The sequence below is a fragment of the Mytilus californianus genome, unplaced genomic scaffold, assembly GCF_021869535.1.
Source record: "Mytilus californianus isolate M0D057914Y unplaced genomic scaffold, xbMytCali1.0.p SCAF_7, whole genome shotgun sequence".
Lineage (NCBI taxonomy): Eukaryota > Metazoa > Mollusca > Bivalvia > Mytilida > Mytilidae > Mytilus > Mytilus californianus.
The window spans coordinates 97140205-97158970 of record NW_026262723.1 but is presented as its reverse complement, the minus strand read 5'-3'; the positions used below and the strand labels follow the sequence as shown (position 1 = coordinate 97158970).

Below are 18766 nucleotides of genomic sequence, written 5' to 3'. Positions count from 1 at the left end.
ATCATTTTCCTGCTGCAGGTAGTATTCCCCTTAAGAGGATCAGAAACAATATACCTGCACTTGGTAAATACCTGCAAGGTACATTCTTGTCATATATCTTTTTAGAATATTCAGCGGTTCTTTAGATTATAAGTATTTCCCATTGTCAAATGGAAAGCTATTTCTTGTTTGTGGCCATAATAATTGCACCAAACTATTAGTAACATTGACTTCTGAGGGTCTCAAATTAATTATTTCTTTTATATTTGGCTTCACCAGGTTCAAATTCTTTCAAAAAGAAAGATTCTTCATTCAAATAATTCCCAACTGTTGCAAAGGTGGCCATTTTTGATAAAAAACAAAACAAAAAAAAAACCCAGAATTACTCTTTTCCCCTTATGATTAAGTCCATTAGAAAGTTGTTGTTTTCTAATTTTGCCACAAAGAAACGTCTTTTTATGATCAAAGTAACCAATTTATATTGATTGATTGATTGGTGTTTAACGCCACTTTCAACACTATTGTGCTATTTCCTGGCGGTCACTTTTTATTGGTGGAGGAAGCTGGAGTGCCTGGAGAGTACCACCGACCTTCGGTAGGAAAACTGATAATCCTAGTCAATTAAGATTGGAGTCGAGTGCACCTGCCCCGTGAGGGATTCGAACTCACAACCTCAGTGTTGACTAGCTAGTAATACAGTAGTTAGACTACTAAGACCACTCGGCCACCGAGGCCTCCCCCAAGTTATATATTTGAATAGAAACATGGGATTCCTTATATGGAGTACATCTGCTGTATTTTGGATTGTTCATTTCCTGTTCCTAATTTTTGGTCCTGACCGCCTATATTTTTTTTTATGTATTTTACTGTTAAAATAAAAATAAGGAGATGTGGTATGATTGCCAATGAGAAAACTATCCACCGAAGTACAAATGAACTGGATATAAGCAATTATAGGCAACCATATGGCCTTCAACAATGAGAAAAACCCATACCGTATGGTCGGCGATAAAAGGCCCCGAGATGAAAAATATGAAACAATTCAATTGAGAAAACTAACGGCCTAATTTATAACAAAACAGTTTACAATTCAGTTAAGTTAAAATTTCTGCCCATGTTTGTCTGTATAACCTGGCACCCATTCATAAGGTATTACCCAGCTAAAAATCAATTATTACCATCTTTGAGACAGCTACCATTAACTATTTTGTAGATTTAATTACCTTTAGTTTTGAGGTTATATGTATGTTGACAAGTATATCCCTAACATGCTATCATATGTTTTGCTGATATAATTTACTACATCTTTATTGCACCATGCATAATATATTTCCATTTAGAGCACAACACATCTTTACCTCTCAAAGACTTAACTAAAGAAGGATAAAACCAAATTACATGGGTATTTTAAAACAAAAAAAAGTGTTTAAATGGTGGATTTCTCTATTCAAACTTAAGTCTGCTTAAATTCTAGCTGGTTACAAAAAGGAAAATCTATTACTTACGTCACAGATTATTTTCATTAATCTTAATATGGCTATAACATTTGATAAATTACTGCATACATGAGATCTGGCACCATAAAACTAGGTTTAACTCACAACTTTTACTGATAGCTGAGTCTGAACCATGTCAGGAATATAATAGTCATTGTTTCATTGTTCCATCAGTTAATGAAGTGTTTTCCTGTCCTAGCATGTATGTGTATTTTCCAGTTTTGACACCACTGTAAATGCTTGTATAGTACATTGGTTGCTTACCTTTCCTAGTTGTATCAGAATTTGTTGAATATTGTTTGATTTAAAGACTAATATTGTGCTTAGTTTTGACTATTTTTAGTATTTTGTAAGCATCCCAATAAACCAGTGATAAGATGTTAATTGAGACAATTTAATACCATGTACAAATAAACACATATGTTTAGTAATCTTTCTTATCCCTAAAAATCCAAAACATAAAAGTTAATATTGTAATCACACAAATGACAAATTGTATTGCAATTGCTCTTTGAAACAGTAGATTCGATTGAAAATTATCTTATATTTTGTGGGGGTAAAATCAATGGTTTTATCTATTGGAATGCGAAAAGCAATTACAAATAACTATTCCCTAAATCTAAAATTTCATTTTGAGAGGTACAATTCAGCAATTGCATTATAATTGTAATAATGGTGATATATCATATTACTAGCTAAGTTCAATCTTCTATTTAACTGTAAGAAAATTTTGTTGTGCAGAAAAGCTCAAATTCTGACAGTAAAATCAACAACCAATGTCAACAACTATAAACACATTTTACCCAAGTGATTGGAACTATCAATGTAGGAGACAGTGAGTTAGTAATATTTTATTAAATAAAAACAGAAATGTTTTACCTTCAGTCTACTTAAAAAGGAGTTTTAAAACTTCTGCAAATCAAAGTTTCAAGTTAGTGATAAAGCAAGAATGAAATGGAAAATATCTATAGTTTCAACCAAATACAAACATGGAAAATATCTATAGTTTCAACCAAATACAACCATGGAAAATAACTATAGTTTCAACCAAATACAACCATGGAAAATAACTATAGTTTCAACCAAATACAACCATGGAAAATATCTATAGTTTCAACATAAATACAACCATGGAAAATAACTATAGTTTCAACCAAACACAACCATGGAAAATATCTATAGTTTCAACCAAATACAACCATGGAAAATAACTATAGTTTCAACCAAACACAACCATGGAAAATATCTATAGTTTCAACCAAACACAACCATGGAAAATATCTATAGTTTCAACCAAACACAACGGTACCATGAAAGTCCAAAAATTTAACTTCAGCTGAATGAATGGACTATTTATCTTTCTGTAAAAAAAAATTATCTCTAGCAACATAAAGTTTAAATAATGTCTAGTTCTTATATTAATATGCTAGGAAAAATACATAATGAAAGTGCAATAAAAGATTAAAAAAAAAGGATAGAGTGATTGACAACATTACAGTGTTGTTTTATAAAAGAGAAGAATATAATTGACAATGTGATAGTACTATATACTGTGGATTTATGCATTTTTGTGAGCACCAATCTATGTGGATTGAGGGAAAGTTGCATTTTGCAGGGTACTAGATGTTTGGTTTTAACAAATTCTGAATACAAGCCTTTAGAAAATTTGCATTCTGTTGAACTGTTTAATCTATGGTTCACCTCTATTTCATAAACAAGAGTGCACACGCTGAAATGTCTCGCCTGTTTTACTGACCATTGATTTTATGTTGAAAGTCTTAAAGACAAAGGTTTTACTACAAGAATCACATAAACTTAACATTCTTAAAGATCCATGACAATAAGGTCAAGGTCAGATAAAAACTGTCACCCAGACATGTACACCTCACAATTATTCCATACACCAAACATAGTTGACCCATTGCTTATGGTAATCAAAAAACAGACCAAAACACCAAAACTTAATGTTAACCAATGAACCATGAATATGAGGTCAAGGTCAGATGATACTGGCTAGACAGACATGTACACCTTACAATCATTCCATACACCAAATATAGTTGACCTATTGCTTACAGTACTTGAAAAACAGACCAAAACACAAAAAATCAACAACGACCAATGAACCATGAATATGAGGTCAAGGTCAGATGACACCAGCTAGACAGACATGTACACCTTACAATCATTCCATACACCAAATATAGTTGACCTATTGCTTACAGTACTTGAAAAACAGACCAAAACACAAAAAATCAACAACAACCAATGAACCATGAATATGAGGTCAAGGTCAGATGACACCAGCTAGACAGACATGTACACCTTACAATCATTCTATACACCAAATATAGTTGACCTATTGCTTACAGTACTTGAAAAACAGACCAAAACACAAAAAATCAACAACAACCAATGAACCATGAATATGAGGTCAAGGTCAGATGACACCAACTAGACAGACATGTACACCTTACAATCACTCCATACACCAAATATAGTTGACCTATTGCTTACAGCACTTGAAAAACAGACCAAAACACAAAATAATAACAATGACCAATGAACCATGAATATGAGGTCAAGGTCAGATGACACCAGCTAGACAGACATGTACACCTTACAATCATTCCATACACCAAATATAGTTGACCTATTGCTTACAGTACCTGAAAAACAGACCAAAACATAAAAATTAATGATGACCAATGAAACATGAAAATGAGGTCAAGGACAATGGGCATATGACAGATGGAAACTTCGTAACATAAGGTATCTGCATACAAGGTATGAAGCATCCAAGTCTTCTACCTTCTGAAATATAAAGCTTTATACAAATAGTTTACGCCGCCGCTGTCTCACATACTGCGACTTTCATTGCAGGCGAGACAAAAATTGTATCCTGCCTATAATGATGAATCCACAGAAGTAATATTTAAAATTTTGTTTACATTGATAAAAGTAAAAAAAATAAAAAATCAGAAAAAACTCTGGTGTCATATGATTTAAGCTCATTCTATTAATGTTTTCCTCTTCAAAATTCAAAATTTGTTGATTTTAATTGACCTTTTTTCATTCCTAACACCTGTGATGAACAATTTCTAGTGAGTATTTGACCTTACCAATATTAATCATTGCCAACAAATCACAGAATAATGAAAAGGCAAGAATGAGGTAATCTTAGCATTCCATTTTGATCTTGCCCCCATCCAAAGTGAAAAAGGAAGATCATTTATTTCTGTATAATGTTTATATCAAAATATTTTAGAAGAATTTTAGTAAATAGGATAATTCACTATAAAAATTAACCCTCTCAATTTTAGAGCTTAAAATGTATTTTAAACAATTTTTAACTCCTGTTACCAAAACAGGAAATATACTGTTTTGTACGTAACGAATATTCTGACATCTGCATATTTTTGTTCAGTCAGGTTTCCCATTGCTTAATACATACCCCTGAACACGACTATTCTTTAAATCAGGTTATGGGACTTTTGCTTACAAACTTTTTTATCAACTTCATTTGATACCTATTAGGGACACAGTCTTATAAAAGTTATGAAAATACATCTTAACACAATTCCCATAACCAATCTGTTTATGCATGCATATAACATCTATTGTATAAAATACAAAATATGTAAATTTCTGTTAAAATGGGTTTTTGTTCTTGTTCATTTTTCATTCTAACAATTTTCTACCAAGGTAAAAAATCAACAGAATCTACATATATCAAACTCAGGGAGGGATACTATACAGAAAACATAGCTTACTTTTCTCGTTGAGAGTAGACTTTGAACTTTGTGAAAAATTGCATGGAACTAGGCAGAAAACCTGCATAGAATAAGAAAAGCATATAACATACATCAAGAAAAATGGTGCAAGATACATGTATTTAGTTAAAAACAATGCCATGAAATGTGTTAGCATATAATCAAAAATAGTAGTTTTAAAGGTACCGGGTATTTTATAACAGCCAATTCTTGTAAAAAAAAAGGCAGTTTCCCAAATTAGCTATTTCAACATCATTTCATGACATTTTTATAAAAAAAATTCTATTCTACAGCCATCTACTTATCAAGTTAAACAATTTCCAGTTTTCAAATCTCATAATTGCCATGTTTCTTTAAGGGAGGACCATTACAGTATTTTTTAAAAGATCTCCATTAATTTGCCAGTTTTAACCATTAACTTAGAAACTTAGTAACAACTGTCCTTACAATAATGTACTTGGACATAGATTTAGTTCCTTGTTTCTGTAAATATAAAAACTTAAGTCTTTGTCCCTTAGGGCTGCTCCATAAAAACATACATGAAACCCAGGAAAGGCACTTTGAAAAAAACTTATCTGGGGCTCGGAGTTTTTGGTAAGAGAAATTCTAAAATTGCTTCTATAGATGGTTACTTCATTTTCAATGTGCCTTCCCTGGGAATCATGTATCTTTTGATGGACTCCTACATTCAATTTTACAGCAGTGTCTTAGATTAAAGTTCAAGATTTGTCTTTTGAGTTTTACGTGATGCATATCTGGTAGATAAATTGGGTGATAACTTTTTACTGGAAAGGACTATGATAAAAGTGGGACTTTTGACATTCCTTAAACCTGGTTCATTTCATTACTAATGTGCCTGTGCCAAGTCTGGAGTATGTCAGTCATTCAACAATTCACCATTTCAGAATCTAATGCACTATGGGTAATTTCATTGTTTGTATCCCAAAATAAAAATAATGTCAAGCCAATGGTGAACTTTCCATTGTTTAGGATGGTTTTTTTAAATCAATCAAAATGTTTAAGTGTACCCATTTGAAAATATTACCATAATGCATAATAGATGCTTCAATGATGTTAAAGAATGATTCTGAATTAAAAAAAAATATTTGTTGGACTAATTTAAAGGATGTTGTGAAAAAACGTTCATATTTAATACAATATAAATATGACTCCCTCTTTGCTGTGTCTGTGTTTTTGAAGTCTTCATTGTTTTGATTCAAATTACCATTTACATAAAAGAAAAAAATTCAAAATGTACAACAGTTTATAATAACAAATATGAAATCATGCAAAGTTTTTTATGCAGTTTACAAGAAAAAGAAATAAATTAGAAGGCTATACCAGTAAAACCTTTCCTGAACTACAACTGCTATTACTTAATAATAGTAGACTGAACCAAATACTTCGGGAAACTGTGACATTTTAAATGGCGGAAGGTAACCATCAAGACAGATTCTACTGTATAGCATCACAATAAATGTGCTTTGACAAACCTGGTCTGTTGAGTAAAGTTTAAAAGAAGCATTTGGATTTGTTATGACATATCGTTTTGATGATGGACTTGTCTGTACTTCATTTGTGTCGCGGAATCTGTACAAACCAATACAAAGTATTCCTAACTTCTTTAGTGCATAAAGGAACAAGTCTCCATAACTTCCCTCTTCCTGCAACACATGTTTTTTTATAGATAATATTAATTCTATAATTTATCTAAAATATGAAAATTCTATGTATACAATATAGTACTAGTACTGTTTTACAAGTTACAAATGTAAAATGAAACTTTAATGTTACATTCATAAGCTTGAAGTATTGTTTATATTAGTTATTTTCAATGTTAAAAGCAGATCTACTTTTTTAGGGAAATGATACAACAATGATAAACAAGATTGACAAGAAAAAAAGATCTGCCATCTACATATTAAATCTTCATCAAAGCATGGTTTGTGTCAATTTACCTTACGATTGAATATCATTTGTTAATTTTCATAACTTCAATTTAACTATTGAAAAATAAAGTTTTCATAAGCTAACTTCTGTGCTAAGTTATTTGATCTTAAATGGATTTTATGAAATGCTGCTGTTTTTGCTAACCAAAGAGTAATGAAATTAAATCAAATGTTTAACTTCATCATTTCTATTGATATTCTGTGTAATTAAACAAATATAGCATGTTCTGACACAGTTCATGAGGAATATTTGATAAAAAAAACCCAGTCTTGAGTAAGAAATTTCCCTTCAACTAGCAGCTCAAGAAATTTCAACTTCTCTAGAATGGTATTTTTGTGAATCTCCCAAAACCCCCAAACCCAACAAAAGCAGATTTAAAATGGCATGTTGTATAAAATAACCTCACTATTTATCATATACACTCAATGAGAGCTGAAGAATGTATATCAAAGTCTTTATACATGTTAATTTTACCCCAAACCCTGAGAGTGGTCCTTCAAAAAGTGATAGCTGAGCAACTCTGCATCGATCCCTATTGGCTAACACACTAGGAGTACAGTATCCCCCTCTCATTCCAGCCCCCTCAGCAAGAATCTGTTCTAACTCAGGTGTAGCTCCTCCTGTCACCAGTGTTCGTATTAATGTTAAAGCATTGTCATTAAAATAACTCTGTAAATATATAAAAATGTATAAACGATGTAAAGTGGTACATTTATATAGATTTACACATATATATGGATAATATTATTATACCCCCCGAGCCTGCATTTGAGAACAAGGTAAATGAGACATTAATAACTATAACGGCTTGTGTTGTTGGGTTGTTATCTCATTGATCTTTACCAAACAATTCCTTTTCCTATACACTTATCATTATTAATGAGGAAATTAAGACTAGTACACCTCCTTCTTCGTAATATTTTAAAGTTTTTGATTGACATTTTCCATGTTAAAAAATTCTTGCAACAGCTCCTTGAGGGGTCCGTAGATAGCCTGTATTAAGGCCAACCCTCCTGCATCTTTCTCAAAATGGTCAACTGTATAATATACCTTTTTTTCTTCAGTGGCAACCTAAAGTTCCCACCTACATCCTTGCTGACCCACTTCACAGAATATAACTTCTGGATTTTTGTAAATTTGTTCTTGTCCTAAATTTGCATGAAATATTGCCACTAGATGTTAAGCAAACAATAATCAATCAATCAATCATCTACTAAAGATCAAAAGGAGTTGGAAAAAAGAATATCTACATGTTTATTGTACAAACTAGACAGATTTTACCAAATTTATGTAATCAAAGCATATATACATATTGTTCAAAGTTCACAATTATCAGAATATTTGAAAGAACATACTTCTTTTTAAATGGAAAATACAGATTCTGTAAACTGGTTTCAATTTAAAACTATAAGTGTGTCTTTTCTGAGAGAGTTATCTCCCCTACTTACAGTACTCATCAATGAATCCAGTACACTAACAGCAAATGCAGTACCACATGCAAATGGTTGTGTCATGTAAAGAGGTGTGTCAGGGTCATCTTCATCATCCTGATCTAAAAACTGTACATTGGAATCATTCGCTGAAAAAAAAAATGCATATTTTTTTTATGAAAATAAATGTTGAACTAACTGAAAGTTTAGGTAACAAAAATATGAATAACATTAAATAGTCCATAAACTTTTACAATGCAGAATTTACCATTGCAATAACTAAAATTAATATATAAGGTGAAAAAGCCAGATATCTGTAACAAGGAAATTGTGTAACAAAAATACAGTTTATTAGACAACAGGTAACGTCACAGTACCCAAATTGCACCTATTCAACAAAAATAGCAGCTGAAATAGTACAAGTTTTCTTTGAGACTATAAACAATTTGTATTTTTATGATTTGACATTATACAAGTCTTTCAACATAGGTAAATATATTTAAATATACACAAAACGTTCACAGTATATATCAACAGATGAATATTCATTGGAAAAATTAAAATCTACGGAAACATCGCATGGCAATGTCCACAAAGAGTCATCTTTTAAAAATGAGCAAATACAATATGTTACAAGCATCCATTTCTTAAAAAATGAATCTGTTATTCGATTTTTAAGGATGTGAATTTAAGCATGGATGCAATTTAGGTACTCCTCATTACAGAATCAATTTTTTTGGATGGTTTGGAGGTCGGTTCAAACCCATTTTCTACGATTCAATATGGATTCAAAATTAAATTGGTGTGAATATATAGAAAAAAAGGATACATCTACAAAATAAACACAGAATGGAAACTTTTGTCTTGATCATAAATAAATGTAGGTGAAACTGCCAAAATAGGTGCAATTTGGGTACCGTCACGTTATTTTGTTTATTGGGACGATTTTAACTGTTTCTCTCAGCCCCAGCCAATTAAAAAAAAACAATGTGCCTTCCAAGAAATATTGTACCAAAAACTACTTACCTAATTCAGTAATTAAAGGAACATTTGAACCACACACTGAACCCCTCCTTGACTGTTTTGCTGGACTGCCTATAGGTGAAAACCCAGGTGGAAGGAAACCTGCAAAATAATAAACATAGATAAGCTACACTGCAAAAAATAGTTGTATATATCCTTAAATATAAAAACAATAGTGCAGGCACGGAAATGTCTCACCTACTTTTCTGATCATGACTGAGTTTTATGTTGCAAGTCTTTCACTATCTTGAATATCTCAGAACAAAAGATTGCAATTAATTTATATCAGATTTATTAATTGTTGTTGATGTGACCGTCCATGGTCAGAGAAAATTTTGCTATTTAGAGGGTTCCTATAATTTATTGTTTCATGTTTAGCTACAATGTACTATCAAAGTGACTGAAATATTGTATATTTTCATGTAGTTAATATGTGGTTTTCCCCCATACCGTGAAATCCACTAAGATGGGTATACTTCGGATTCATTATCATTCGTGGGATACCAAATTTCATGGATTTGGAGGGTACAGGTTAACTATACAAATCTAAATGTTCAACGAAGTACAAATTTAATATAGATTTGTATGCGGATTTTGGCAAAACCACAAAATAAAAATTCCAAGAAACTACAAGTTTTCCTCAATCCACAAATATTGGTTTCCACAAAAATATATCCACAGTACAGTGAATTTTACTGGTAGTGAATCAATAGTTTTCTATCTCTAAAAGGTTGAAATAAATTTTTACAATAAGCAAACTTGGTGTCCTATTTCTTGACTAATATTTTTTATTTAACATACCTCCGGCTCCTACTCCTTGTGCAGAAGCTTGTAATAAACCGATACTATCATCAAATGTCATTGCTTTAATGTTTAATGAACATAAAATGGCTTCCTTATCCACTAAATGTGGATCATCTAAATTCTTGTCCTTAGCAGATATGATAACACACATATCACAGAGGTTAACATTCACTGCCCGCAGATTGGCACGATTCAATGGAGAACCCTGGAATACAAAAGATTAAGATTAAACCAAAAAGTATTGTTATCAGACCTTTAAAACTAATACACTCATTTCAGATCATTTATTTTTTTGGGAAAGGCCCTAAAATTATTTTGACAAAAATTAAATAAGCAAGGCAAAAAGCAATTTAGGTATAAAACTCTTTATACATTCTTTTCCTTTAATATTTTTTACACTAGTGTATCCCAAACTCTGTCTGACGGACAAAATGTCAGACAAAAAATCTTTTGGTCAGACAGAAATTTACAGATTTTTTACTTAAAAATATAGTAGAAAAGGTCCAATTTTTTTTTCGGTCAGACAAACCCTCAAACAGTTTGGCACAGACTATTACACTTGTGTATTTATTTTTGCTTAAATGAAATGCATTCTGCAATTTTGAATGCACTTATAAACTTTAATGGAAAAAATTATCACTTATCATACATAACACTGACTTTAATTCTGTGAATCTCATTCTACAAAGTTTTCTAGAAATTTTAAAGATTTAAATTTTTAATATTATGAATTGCATTACTACAAGGAATAACATAGTTATTAGTATGCAATAATGAATAACAATACAATAACCAAAGGACAAGAAAAACTTACAGGTAAAATAGATAATTTTGGAAAGTTTTGAAGTGTTTTCCATTCTCTTTTTAAATATTCCTGATTTCCAACTATCACAACATTTTTCAGCTCTTTGTAATGGAAATTGCTTGCTCTGAGAGGCATCACAAGATTACGTAAACCAATAAGTGGAGATCTGTCATCAGCAAATAAACAAACTACAACATGGTTACATAGAACTGTCATTGAAGCTTTGTCACGGTCCTGAAAAAAAATCAATAAATCATTAAACAATAATTTGTAAAAGATAACTATGGATGCTCTGTTATGAACTATAACATAATTATTATACATATACATAAGACTCTTAACCAGAATAAACTATTGACACAAAGATATGTCTCGCCTGTTGGCATAAAATTCAGAAAAAGACAATCTGATGGACAGCAACACTTCAGATTAATTCATAGTCGCTGGACCATGAACTAGTGGGCAGCGCCTCGAAATGGTGAACAAACTTATATGTACAGACAGTAATGTAACTTTATAGAAAATATTGTTGTCTATTGTAAGTAGTTCCTATCAAACTACCTTAAGCAGAAAACTTAACATTGAAAATTGGTAATTAATGAAAGTCACTGGACCATGACCTATGGGGGCAGGGAGTCAATGTTGTCAAACTGATATGTACTGATAGTAATGCAACTTTATAGAAAATATCATTAATCTATCACAAGTAGTTCCAATTAAACTAACTTAAGCAGAAAACTTTAAATTGAAAATTGTTTATTAATTGAAAGTTGCTAGACAATGACCTACGGGGGAGGGCCTTGAAATTGTCATCAAACTAATATATATAGATAGAAATGCAACTTTATAGAAAATATCATTGATCTATCACAAGTAGTTCTTATCAAACTAACTTAAGCAGAAAACTTGACACCAAGCAATACTTATGTTTCGCCTTCCGCGACTTTCATTTAAGCAAGACAAAAACAGTATACCAGCTGTGAAAAGAATCAAAATTCCAATGGACATGATAGACACAAGTAGAATCAAACTAACCGATACACCTTTTCGCTATTTGTCTGCCAATACTGGACATCACCAAGGTTCCCGTAAAATTTTGATATCATAATAGAAAATGGCTGAGGCCACAAAGAAAAAGTGATTGTTGTATGACATCAATAGTTCAAGTATCACAGACTTCAAGGTCAAGTGTCTCAGATTCTCAAATAGTGATAATGTCTATGGACAAGATGAACACCATTAGAATCAAAGTTTCTATTACAGATGATTCCAATGAATGTGATGGATTTTAATGCAATCAAATTCACAATAAAAGCTCATTCCAATGAATGTGATGGGCATCAAGTAGAATCCAACTGACCATTACAGCAGATTCCAAAGGATGTGAAAGTCACCAGTGGAATCCAACTGACCATTACAGCAGATACCAAAGGATGTGAAAGACACTAGTGGAACATGCCGGCAGAATCCAACTTACCATAACAGCCGATTCCAAAGGACGTGAAGGACACCAGTGGAACATGCCGGTGGAATCAAACTTCCTTGGTTCTTCTCCTGGAGCTACACTCTGATCATTTGAAGTATCTACAGGTTCCTTCTCCAAGGGAGGTAAATGTTGTTTACTTGGGCTAGTAGGCCTAAATATAGAGGTAATCATAGATCAATTTATCTAGATTGTTAATTGAAATGGTAGACAATACATCTTTAATAATATTTTTTCAATGCTGTGGAATAGTTTTACCTCTTTACAAATTTTCAAAATATAATGCTTAAAGCATAAGACAAATTTTGTCCTTCTTAAAAATAAAAGGTTATACATGCTGCAGTTTGTTCATTCATGTCCATAAAAATGTCTTTGATTTTCTGAACAAGTTTAAAGATATTTATACTGAAAGAAATCTGATCATGGTTATCAATGAGATATATTTATGTGGATGCTCATGCTTTTTTTAATCTATAATAAATCTATAGAAAATCTTCTTCTAAAGCTCCAGTCTAAAACTATGTTATCATAAATATATATAGGTCTGCATATGCTATAATCAATCCCATGTTTTCTGCTAACATAGTTATGCTTCTTATAACAGAGGCCAATCTAAATTCATACTAAATATTTATACTATTTGCACATTCCAAATATATAATAATAAACAGCTGCACCATGAGATTGTGATGTGCCTTTCCCAAAGTAATCATACATCTACATTTTTAATGTTCAATGGGCAAAAACAAACCTGAGTTATCTTTTTAAGAAAAAGTTCCATGACAAATGGCAAAAGTAAATAAAAATCAGTATGAGCTTGACTATATAAAACTTTTGAAAGGTTCAGAAATCGCAATAATTTACCTCACATTTTTGTCCATTCTTCAAAAATCAGAATAATAAATGAATGCAATAATTTCTGAATTAACAGTACCCGATTCATAAATTCCTTACAATCACTATCCAACTTATGAACAGCTGTACCAAGAAAACATTATACACCAGCTCCCTTTATTTTGACCATTGATGTAAAAACACTTTAGAATAACAGCTCTGAGCAAACTCTATATTAAACTTGAGACATTTATTTAGATGGACTGAAGACAATGGTATACAATAATATGTTGGCAGGCGTTTTACAATTATTGATGATTTGAAGCCTTTTTTTTATCTATATCTTTGATAAAATGAAATCATTTCCCTATGTTTAGATGCTGCAGGCTCCTTTTCCAGTGCACTGAAGCAAAGTACATCTATGTGTCAAATCATGCCGCTATTATGCCAGTCATCTTATACATACCCTAAGTCATAAAAACTGTAAACAATAAAACAAAAAGTGTCATGGTAACACATTTAAAGCTTAGAAATAACTATGAAATATTCTTTCATGGAGATATGAAAAATTGCAGAAAGAAAGAAAAATTGACTAATATATCTACTTCATGCTGATGTTTGAAACAACACATAATTGCATTTAGTCCTCAAAATGAAAAACAATAGAAAAATTACATTCTAAAACAATGTCTCCTAGCAAAACAGACAATTGAAGGAATTCTGCACTAAAGATGGAGACAAATTAAATAAAAATATAAAATAAATAAAACTAATGAGTTTATTGTCACAAAACTACTTTAAAAATTTGTCTAATGAATGTCAAATTCAAAATTAAATTTAATTCTACACCTACTGTCTTTAGCACTTATGTTTTTTTTCATAAATATGCAAACAACAACTAAAAATAAAACAAACATTCATTGCTAATACTTGTGTATAATTGTGTGATTTTGAAAAAAGACTAAATCAATTCCTGAACATCAATTTAGCAGTACATGTCTTATAGTTCACAACATGTATGATATGTGCTTCAAATATTATAACTAAATATAAGTAAATCTAAAATGTTTAAAAAAAAATATGCAAAAATAATAATTTCTGTCTTTCTTACTCTTTATTTGCAGTTTTAGACCAAAGCTGTGCCAATGCCCTGAAGATGTCAAAAATAACCATGTAAATATATAATACTATTGAAGGTACATTCAAACCTGTACAAAGTGGACACCAATGGAGTTAAATATGTCTTATTTATACAAAGGTTATTGTACACAATATGAGAATAAAATTTATTTTACATTTTTTTAGGCATTGATTTGCTACCAAGAGTTGTAATTGAAGCCAGATGTGACTGTTGTTAATCAGTATTCATGAACTGTATCAGATAATATCAGAGCTACAACTAGTCATATTTTTGGTACTTTGTATACTTTTTCAATTACAGATAGTTATAATTTCTGGAAATATATGAAACTAGACAGTTTTCAACTAATGTTCGTGTTATGAATTGGTTGACAGTAGAGTATAATAACTACATAAGAACTAAAATAATTAAAGAACTTCTGTGAGCATGCTCTCATAACCCACGCCCCCACATTGTCACTTGTCACTGGGCCAACTAAATCTCACAAGACACCTAAGTTCAAAGACTCATAACTCCTACAAAAGTCAACAGATAAAACTTTCTGGTGGATACGCACATCTACATAGTATGTCCTAATTATCTACAAAGTTTCATGAAGTTCTGTTGTTTGGTTTCAGAGGAGTTGTGATGACAAACTATTGCAGTAGTAATATAAGGCCAAAATTCTATATTCAAAAGGGCATAACTCCTACCAAAAAAAATTGAATTATGATTTCCTGTTGATATGTACATCTACATAGTTTTTACTTATTATCTATAAAGTTTCATGAAATTCTGTTGTGTGGTTTCAGAGGAGATGTCATGACAAGAACATAACTGGCAGACAGTCTGATGGGAGGACTGACAGGTGGACTGACTGACTGATGGACTGACAGGCTGACGGACGGACGGGTCCAAACATTATACCCTACCCAACTTTGTTCCGCGGGGTATGATTTGTAATACCTTACATTCTCAATATACATTTAGTTGATGATTATAATTTCATCTTTTAATTTAAAGTAAATGTGAAAATGAGTTTTGCTGTAAAGATATATTAAAGACTTATAAAGTAACATTTGTTATCTAATGTAGTCTTTCCCCTTTAATATGTTTTCATACCTCAAGAATAATAACAAGATTTACTTATAGAAAGAATTTTCTCTGTTAATGGCGAGATATTCTATGCATTTTGGATGGAATGGTAAACTTTTATATTTTCATGGAAAAACATCTTATCTAAGTTTGTAATATGAGTTTAGCAGAAATAAAATGTCAAACTATTTGCAAATACCAATGGAAAAAGGAGATAACTCTTGCAAAATTTGAAATATAAAACCATTTTACAAATGGACACTGAGTGCATCACTCACTGCATATCTCAGTTGTAAGCATACAATACACCTCTTACTTAACCAAATATGTACATTATTATAAGATCTTCTACACACCAAACAAACATTATCAAACAAGATCATTTACCGTACAGATTTTCCTATAGTTTTACCAATGATTTGTATAGCAAATCAAATATTATACAAATCCTTGGTTTTACATAAATACTATTCTACCATGCAACAATAACATTAGACTGCTGCTCTTAAATATTACATGTCTTGTAAGAGTTAATTACCCTTCTAGTAAGAAAACATCTTCAACAGGTTTTGTATAACAATAACAGAAAAGATTCTGTACACTTACAAGAACTTTTTCCAACTTTGTTATTAATCTGCTTTTTTTTTTCATTTTCTTTATTGTGATCTGTACACAAATTCCCATTAAACAGATATTGTCTACATTGCCAGGCTATAAATGTTCCCTATGCCCTCGAGTGTAACCCTGAATATACCGGTATGTGTTTTTGTAATATGTATTAACTGAATGTTAAACAATGCTGCTGCAATCAGCTGTCAATTCTTCTGGGGAAATTCATATATGTTAGGTTTTCAACTAGTTTCATTTTAAGAAATATAAAACTTCAAAATTTCTTAGCATTCATTAAAGAATCATGGATTCAGTCATGTTGGCTTTTTAGTAGCTCTTAAATTGATGATCATTTTTGCTGTTTACAGTTTCTACCTATCTATTATAGTTTTGGAGATAACTTTGTCAAAAAATCATCATTTAAGGGCAGTAACTCCTTAATGGTTTTGATCATGCTGCCTATTTTGGTCAGGTGAGCTTAAACAAGGTAATTAACTCTTACAAGAGATAACTAACATTTAATCTGTAATGTACAAGCAAGCTGCTCTTCCTTAATAACCTCTTTTTATTCCTGTGCTGTGTTGTTAACAATTGGCTTATAATAGGACAAATTAGAACATGCGTGTTCAAGAATATTAGCAGGTCCCAAAGTTATTATTGGACAGGAGAGGATCAAATATCACATAAACATACCAACGGTTTCCTTTAACACTGGAAATTCAAAGTCAAAATTTTAAAATAAAACTTCTAATGCCGGCATTTCCATATTATTCTATCATCATTCAGCTTATTATTTTGTTTAATTTTGAGAATTAAAAACTAACTATGTTTCCAATATAAGACTTGAAATAATGTTAATGGCAGGGAGAACTTATAGAACAATATTTTAAGCATCTATAAGCATTCCAGCCTACTGCATGTACAAAATCAAACATTTGCATGCTTTTTACTTGATCTTTACATTGCTAATCTGGGACCTTTAATGGAAGCAGTACTTTTCCCTTTAGCGAAAGGAAAGGAGAAAACATTTGATATTTTTTCCTCACTTTCTTCAAACTCATCTGGACTGCAAAAATTGAGACAAATTAACATTACAAAAACCGCCAATAAAATTTAAAAAAAAAAATCATCATCAGCCATAGAAGAAACACAAATTTATAGATCAATATCAAAGATTTGTAATAAAATAAACATAAAATATCAATGAAAGCATCTTATTATGCTGTGTCATCAATTCACATGTTAACCAACTTCTTGCAAGTTGCCAATCATATTTAGATTGTTGCAAGGGCTGTTAAAAAACTTTGAGTGATGAAATCAAATTTGCAAAATGGTCAACATATAAATGGTTTTTGCTATATAACAGTAAGAAAACAAAGATGACAGTTTCTTACTACAAATTTTTTTTAAATTTCATATAATTATGTCTAGAGAGTGTATGATAAAAGGGAAATAACTCCTGAAACATTGCCTTACCCAGCATTCACTGCAGCATTTACTTTTGTTGATGTTCTTCTTTCTTTATTTTCTTTATTCATCATAGGATTTGCAGCTAAAACAGACAAACAAATGTCTAAAAGTTCGGTCACAAGTAATATTACATATTTTTTAAACACAAACTATTTGATACACACATAAATAATTTAGCTTTTCATGAAAAAAGTCATGTTTGGTCATATCAATTTATCTATTAAATTACTGAATATCATAACATAATTATTCAAGAAATTTGCGTTGGTTCATCTTATATCTTTAAATGTGTTCAAATAAAAGTTTTATACTGAAAATATATTAATGTTGTTAACATATTCTGATATAATAGGTTTGACTAAAGAGTTCAAACTGCAATAATGAAAATCAGTTAAGTAGACAGAGAGAGTATTTTAGTATATTTATCTATCAACAATGTAGAACGGCAGATTTATTCTTCTTTTGCTGATACTCAAATAAATTTCTGGATTATATAAATTACAGTTATAGTGTATGCTTCCTCAACAATTACAAACTGAAAGTGGCATTAAACTCCAACAACTAAACAATCAATATAGGTGGAGTATCTGTTTGTGCCGACCCTCTTATTGATCAAAATGTACCAGTAGATCATAACAAAAACACCTATTTTGTCAACTTAGAACTTTTTATGATTTATTTATTCACAGAGCTACTTCTCATGTATGCCATTCTGAGAAATATTTAATTTGTCTATAAAACCAGTTTACAGTTGTAAAGAATGATTTATTAGTAAGCAAAACTAGATGCCATAAATGCACATCTAAGATCTCTGTTCAAGCATCACATTAACAACTTATTTAACAAATTTTCAGAAATTTCTTTTAAAACAGTTATGCACCAAATGAAAAAAACA

At 31.0% G+C, this 18766-nt stretch overlaps 1 protein-coding gene across 3 annotated transcripts in view; it reads right to left on the bottom strand.

The window, feature by feature from the left end:
• The window catches only part of LOC127709077 (calcium-activated potassium channel slowpoke-like), an 83043-nt gene that overhangs the window by 5935 nt on the left and 58342 nt on the right, over positions 1-18766 (bottom strand). For 2 of the 3 annotated variants that reach the window (XM_052214423.1, XM_052214425.1), the window contains 10 exons: positions 17878-17953; positions 14689-14727; positions 12738-12897; positions 11270-11494; positions 10453-10660; positions 9655-9753; positions 8647-8777; positions 7673-7867; positions 6742-6912; positions 5249-5309 (listed from right to left, as the gene is read on the bottom strand). In XM_052214423.1, the coding sequence (XP_052070383.1) occupies positions 5249-5309; positions 6742-6912; positions 7673-7867; positions 8647-8777; positions 9655-9753; positions 10453-10660; positions 11270-11494; positions 12738-12897; positions 14689-14727; positions 17878-17953 (1365 nt within the window). Of the gene's footprint in view, positions 1-5248; positions 5310-6741; positions 6913-7672; positions 7868-8646; positions 8778-9654; positions 9754-10452; positions 10661-11269; positions 11495-12737; positions 12898-14043; positions 14059-14688; positions 14728-17877; positions 17954-18766 lie in introns of all 3 variants that reach the window. The other variant, XM_052214424.1, reaches the window with a different exon arrangement.